Source organism: Brassica napus, chromosome C1 (assembly GCF_020379485.1).
Source record: "Brassica napus cultivar Da-Ae chromosome C1, Da-Ae, whole genome shotgun sequence".
In the NCBI taxonomy this organism is placed as follows: domain Eukaryota; kingdom Viridiplantae; phylum Streptophyta; class Magnoliopsida; order Brassicales; family Brassicaceae; genus Brassica; species Brassica napus.
In genome coordinates, this window is record NC_063444.1 from 24,750,180 (window position 1) to 24,757,716 (window position 7,537).

General features: G+C 32.9%; 1 protein-coding gene across 1 annotated transcript; it reads left to right on the top strand.

The window, feature by feature from the left end:
- The first annotated feature begins 87 nt into the window (after positions 1–87).
- Positions 88–6,189, top strand: LOC125580906. Its single transcript, XM_048746180.1, has 2 exons — positions 88–1,672; positions 1,780–6,189. The coding sequence occupies exon 2, from the start codon at positions 5,202–5,204 to the stop codon at positions 6,180–6,182; it is 981 nt and encodes a 326-aa protein (XP_048602137.1). The 5' UTR covers positions 88–1,672; positions 1,780–5,201; the 3' UTR covers positions 6,183–6,189.
- Positions 6,190–7,537: the final 1,348 nt, after the last annotated feature.

Here is a 7,537-nt window from a genome sequence, read left to right on the forward strand (position 1 = left end):
AGCGTGACTAGAGCCCATTACGGTTAGTGATTTTTAGATTAATGAAAAGTTGTCTACCTATTTATATTGCGTATCCCCTATACATTAAAAGAGAAGTCACTTTAGTGATTTTTGCTGACGTGGCAATCACATAGAGCTTCTCAGGAAAATTCTTATAATTCTATTGGTTGATTTTTTTGAATTTTTCTTTTTCTTTTTTTTTTATTCACTCGCCTCCGCGGAGTGGAAAACGCCGTCGTATCTCATGAAGTTTCTTCTTTTTTTTTTTTTTTCAATCGCGTATTAATTGAAGGGGGATATGGTTTGAAACCGATAAAGACAGTCCGACCAGATGAGTTTGCTTCTCGACACTTTGAAGACTCAATCAGATCCATCGCGTCAAGATGCGACGACCAGATGAGTTTCCTTCTCTCCACCATCGATCAGATCGACGAGGTGAAGTTTGTCGATACTCTCGTAATATACAGATTTTTTGGTTTCTCTGATTGGATTCGACATATGTTAAGCTATAAACTACGATCTGCTTATTAACATTTATAATCTTTGTATCTAATTGATTGATTAACCTTCAGAGATCGAAAGGTTGAAGAAGCTACATACATAATCGTTAAACAACTTCGTTGACCAGGTATTATTAACTTCTTGAAGTTTTTCTACCTATCTGTTTCTTGTTGTTAAGGTATTGATTCTCTTAAACAATAACATGAAGCTTGAGCATCGAACTAATTGCCACGTCCAGAGAAGTATTTCGCGGACTGTCTACTGATGGAACAAGAAGAGACAACTGACATTTACAACAAACTTGGATTCGACTTCAGTCTCTGAAGAAGGACTGTAAGATTATCTTCTCCTTAATAACTCAACAAGCATTTAGACAGTCCTCTCTTGAGATTTTCAAGTTTGGTTTTCAGTTTCATTAGCACGATTTAGAGCTTCACATTACTTATCTAGTCAGTCTGTTGCATCGCTAATTGCAGGACACTTTATATTCTTTGCACTGGTTATAAATGGCCAGGCGCTTGAAAATTCTGTATGTAGCTTCGGTACCCACATTTTCACTAGCTGAGTTGAAGCTGAGAATGAAGTAATATTTGGGTCCTATCTTCTTAATTAGCTTTAATTATCTTAGGAGAGCAAAAATGTCTTTAGCCTATTTAGAAAAGCCCAAATATATTGTCGATTTAGTTAAGCCCATATATATATTCGCTTGGGGGATAATATTTAGATATTTAGTTTAGACTTGCGCAAGATTGTTAACTAATGTAAATATTAATAATTTTCCTTATTATTCAAACCAATTTTTTGCGCCGGTTGATATCATATTTATTACATTACTTGCGCAAGTTAAAATCATATCATATGCAAATCACTTTTTGACAATACACATTTAATATCTTTCTTTAAATGATTTCATTCTTTATTAGGGGTCATTAATATGATAAATTAATCGCCTTTATATATATAGGAGACACCTGAATGCTTAAAATACAAACATTCAGCTCTTACAAGAACAATGGCAATGGTGCGAGCCTCCAAAAACATTGTTTCTTATGTTAGAGAATTAAAACCCCGTAAAGATACGTCGCGTATTGAAGTTAGGATTGTTCGCTTGTGGAGAAACTATAACAAAGAATCAGGAAACACCATTGAAATGGTTTTTGTTGATAAAGAAGTAAGTATAAATCACACAAAATGCATTTTTTTGGAAGCATCGTTTATGCATTTTCGAGATATATACTTATTTTACGTTTATAAAACTCTTATAATTTTTGTGACCAGGGGACAAGAATTCATGCTTCAGTTGGTGAACAACTCATCAAAAAATTCGATGACAAGCTACGCGAGGGAGATGCGATTGTCGTCCAGTTGTTCAAAGTGTATGATGCTATTGGTGAATACCGTACAATGCCACATCCGTAAAAAATTGGCTTCTTTCAAACAACATTTGTTGGAAAAGCTGATGATTTTCCAAGTGCAGTTCCCGAAAAGTATTTCGCGGACTTCTCTGATATTCTTGGTGGAAATCTTGATCATAGCTGTTTGGTTGGTGAGTGAGTTTCTTACACACTTAAAGAGTCTTTCACTTTTGTTATACTTGTTCCTGATTTGACGCTTGTTTTTGTTATGTAGAAGTGTTGGCCAAATAGTTAACTTCGGGTCTCTGGAAAACAAAATAATAAAAGGAAAAGATAACATGAGGCTCTTGATTGAGTTGCGTGACCCAAAGTAAGACTAAGTTCTTAATCGTAGTAATAATTTTGCTAGCTAAACATCTATAATCTGTATTTAACTTAAGTTTATATTATACAGTAATGTGAAGATGATGTGTACTCTTTGGGGTTGTTATGCTAAACAAGTATACAATTACAATAGGAGTAACATGTCCACCATGATTATTTGTGTTATCAGATTCTCTTATGTTAAAGAGTGGAAAGGTATATAATATTGTTTCAATTTGTGGAAAACTATTACTCGCATAACATATTAATAAGATCAAAATACTTTGTAGGTGCTTACTCCATATCTAGCGGGTATAATTCAACCCATATTTTGCTCAACCCAACACTTGAATTTATTGAGGAGTTCAAAGCAAGGTACGTCTCCTGCGTCTTACGTTCCAGACCTATTGAGGAGTTCAATACATCTAGATTTTAATTTTAATTTCTGAACGTCATTTTTAACTGAAACGTTTTTAAATTATGTGTGATTATTTGATTTGGCAGTCTCCCTGATGATTCACTTGCTCTTACAAACAACGATAGTAGCCAATGGTCTGTTGGTACTGCTACATCTATTTGTGCCAGGTTTTTTGTTCTTAATGAGAGGCTAACCATAAGAGAGATCATTGATAGTACTCTGGTATATAGACTACACCCTTCACTTTTTAATTTTTTACACATGAGTATACTCCATGTGTTATTAATGCTTTTAACATATTGTCATTGACGAATAGGTTGGCAGTTTTGTCACTCTGGGGACTATTGAAACAATTGATACTGAACGTGGCTGGCAATATTTAAGTTGCAAATACCACAACAAAAAAGTGATGCCTACAACCAATGTTGATGACAATGACCGGCCCTTGTTCTTCTGCAATACATGTGATAAAGAACACAGTGATGTCATTTCCACGTATTGTGCGGGTTAGATATACACACATTTTAGTTAGGTAGATCGTCATGGAAATAGTCTGTGACGTTTATTTATTTTTGTTTTCAGGTTCAAATTAATTGCTCATGTTAAGGACGACAGCGGTGAGGCTAATTTTCTTTTGTTTGATGCTAATGCTCAACAAATTGTGCGTCATTCTGCCGTTGAACTCTATGACGAGGTACTTTTAGTAATTCCTATTTACATCAATTAACACCATAAATTCTTTTATTGTGTTATCTCTATGTAATTGTAGAATGAAGATGAAGACTTCTTACCAGAAGCAGTTAGCGATCTCTTGGTAAGAGAGTCCTTTTTGAGATTAGATTAGGTAATTCTATGATTAGCTTACACAATGATAGAATCGAGTAGACTGCATTACTTATGGCTGAATCAGAAAAAGCTCCGGTCAAGTAGTTACGCTGCAATCCAGAAAGCAGCTACAAGAGCTGGAGCTAAGATGGCTGAGCAAGGGAGCCGAATTTTCATTCCAGCAATTTTCACCGGGGGAAAAAGGTATATGAAGCAGCACTACTATGATGCCATGGTTCTGTGCAAATACCATGGATTTCCCGATATTTTCATCACTTTTACGTGCAATCCAAAATGGCCTGAAGTTACAAGGTATCTGAAAAAATATAACCTGACCACTGAAGACAGACCAGAAATATTGTGTACAGTTTTCAAGATGAAACTCGATAATCTTATCGGCGAGTTGACTAAAAAGAACGGCTCCTTATTTGGGCTTGTTGCTGCAGGTAAATCTCCTTTACATGTTGCTTATATTAATTGTTTAAGCAAAACAACTAATTTAGATAGTATTTTGTATGTAAAAATTTTCTAAATATTTTATTTTTTATTTTGTCAGTAATGTACACAATTGAGTTTCAGAAAAGAGGAATGCCACACGCTCATATTCTTGTCTTCGTGGAAAAAGGATCAAAATTTCCAACAGCCGATGATATAGATAAGATTATTTCCGCTGAAATACCAGACAAGACAGTAGATCCAGACCTGTATGTAATCGTTGGGGATTGTATGATGCATGGTCCTTGCGGTGCAGCAAAGAAGAATAATGTATGTATGGTTAACGGTAAATGTTCTAAGATGTTTCCGAAACCTCTCAACATCAGGACATCGATTGACGCAGATGGATTTCCAGCTTACATGCATCGGATTGATGGTAGGTTCATTGAGAAAAATGGAATAAGATTAGACAATGGATTTTTTGTACCATACAACAGAGACCTCATGCTTCGTTATCGCGCGCATATGAATATCGAGTGGTGCGTCCAAACACGAGCTGTTAAGTATCTTTTCAAATATATCCATAAGGGACCTGATTATGCCTCAGCTGCAATGGATAAAGAAGATGAAGATGGCGTCATTGACGAAATCAAAACATATTACGACTGCAGGTATTATTATATTTAAACCAATTCGTGTTAGTATCTACAAATTACTAAATTCTATAAATTTATAACAATATATTAAAAATTCAGTAGAAACTCTATAAGCAATTCATCAATCATAGAAGATCAATAAATTAATACTAATTAGAATATTGAACTTTATACATTAACTTCATTTCTCCAATCCAAGTTTGGGCAATTGTAAAATATCAGATAATACGAAAAAAATAATAAGATAATAAAGGAAAGTCGTCAAGTTAGTTAAATATATGGTCACACTGAAGTTCTAAGTCAATAATATCAAATACTATCTTCGTTGGATGTTATAATATACAAAATTTTCCACAATTTTTACTATATGTGGACCGTATATATCATATTTATTATCATTTATAATTTATTAATAATAGATATAAAACAAAATTTGTATTCTACGCTATGTCTTTGCAAAGGAAATGAAAATACATCAATAATCTATTACTATTAGTACAAATATATATGTATAAGCTTTAAAAAATATATAATATCATAAATGAAATTTATATAACTCATTTGCTTACAATAAAATAAATACATTATTAACAAATAGAGTTTATCTGTCTTTTACATTTTAAGGTCTACGTTCATCTTTACTAATTTATGTTTTCATATTTCTTAATTAGATATATTACTGCATGCGAGTCGTCGTGGCGGATTCTTGCTTTTCCTACACATTTTCGTACTACTTCTGTAGAGAAACTTGGCTTTCATCTTCCGGATCAGGAACTGGTATTTTTTTATGAAGACGAACCTATTGAGAGTATTCTCAACAAAAAGACTGTCAACCAATCCATGTTTTTGGCCTGGTTCATAGCAAACAGAAAATACGCACAGGCAAGAGAGTTGACATATGCCGAATTTCCAACAAAATTTTTTTGGAAATCAGGTACGAGAGAATGGGTACCACAGAAACAAGGCTTTGCGATAGGGAGGATTGCGCATATTCAGCCATCAAGTGATGAGCTATATTTCTTAAGAGTATTGGTAAATTGGGTAAGCGGGCCGACATCATACGAGGATATAAGAACAGTTGATGGTATTTTATATCCTACATACGAAGATGCTTGCTATGCGTTGGGATTGATGGATGATGACAAGGAATTCATAGAAGCTATCAAAGATGCAAGTGACTGTAGTTCTGCCACGTATGCCAGGAAGCTTTTTGCGAGAATGTTGGTTTCCAAATCTTTGTCTCAGCCTCATGTTGTGTGGGAAGCTACTTGGGAGTATCTTACCGACGATATTCTTTACAAGAAGCGGCGAGAAACTGGACGACCTGGACGACCTAGGCTAATTGTTACTCAGTTACTGCCCCATGTGATAGAAGGTAGAATTATAACCGGAAACAAAATTGCTGGACATCCGGTTTGGATCCCTAGAATGTTTGTCACACCACCTGACACAAAGTTTCCCTTCAGAATGCGTCGAAGACAATTTCCAGTTACTTTGGCTTTTGCGATGACCATCAACAAAAGTCAAGGTCAAACACTGGAAAGTGTTGGGTTGTTTCTGCCTAGGCCAATGTTCTCTCATGGTCAGCTCTACGTTGCATTTCACGAGTTAAGTCAAGATCTGGATTAAAAATTCTAATAACTGGTAAAGAAGGGAAAACGCAGACAAAAACATTGAATGTTGTCTACAAAAAAGTTTTTCAGAATATTCCGTAGTCACGGTACGTAATTTTAATCTACTTTCTTTTCAAATACAAATTTTTAAGTATATAAACTCTTACAATTATTTATTTTTTTGTATTTTCCATATGGGTAGTGATGAGTTAGGAGACCGATTGTATTCAGGAGCATCCCGTTTTCTGACTACTTCCTGTCATGACGGTATGTCAATTTAATATTATTTCATGTTAATTTTTATTTAATAACTTATAAATCTATCAAATAATGTTAACCCGTCAAATTGCTTACAAAATTTATTTAATTTTTTCAGGTTTCTAATTTATTTTGCTTTATTTTTCGACAATTGTACTTCATAATTTATATTGTTTATGGATAATATTTTGATTTTGATTTTTATTATATTTTCTTTTATACATTGCATAGTTTTAGAAGTATCAGATTTACTGAAATTAATTTTTTTTCAGGTTTCTAATTGATTTTGCTTTATTTTTCGACAATTGTACTTCATAATTTATATTATTTATGGATAAAATTTTGATTTTGATTTTGATTATATTTTCTTTTAATATGTCTACATAAATTTTTTTTTATTATTATTGGAAAAATAATATTATTCACCAACATTAAAGAATTACGACACATATACAATATATTTCTAATTAATGATAATATAAAATCTGATACTTCTAAAACTATATACTATTTATTCCATATTTTGAATGAAATTTTCTTCGTAAACACACAAATTATTTTGGGATGTTGCAATTATACATACACAATATCTGCCTCTTCATACTGAAGTTATTTTGTTCCCTCTCGTTCATCTCAAATATTGAGTACCAGCTTTTTTCCATGGCTGATGAATTCTCCCAACGACGATGGTATTATATTATAAAATCCGTTACTTCTAAAACTATATAAGATTTAGTCCATATTTTGGATTTTCTTATGCCCGCACAGGGTGCGGACCGGTCACCTAGTTTTTTTTTTATAAAAAAACGATAGGACATTTCTTAATTGTCAGTAAAAATTGCAAATATTTTGTATGTTACAAATATTATTTCATGAAATACAATGTGAGAAAAAATTGTTATTAATCACACCCCGCGTAGAGCGCATGTCATAACCTAGTACATTAGTATATATTGATAACTCATAACAAAATATATAATATATAAAAATATTAAACGATTATATATTAATGTCCACATGAAAAATAATATAAAATATATAACAACAAAATGTAAACAATATATTCAAAATAATTACTACAAAATTAAAGTTAGAAACATAAAAATTAAAAAA

What these genes read in the sequence shown, in the direction of transcription:
- LOC125580906 (XM_048746180.1), top strand. Translation starts at nt 5,202, where the DNA reads ATGTTTTCATATTTCTTAATTAGATATATTACTGCATGCGAGTCGTCG.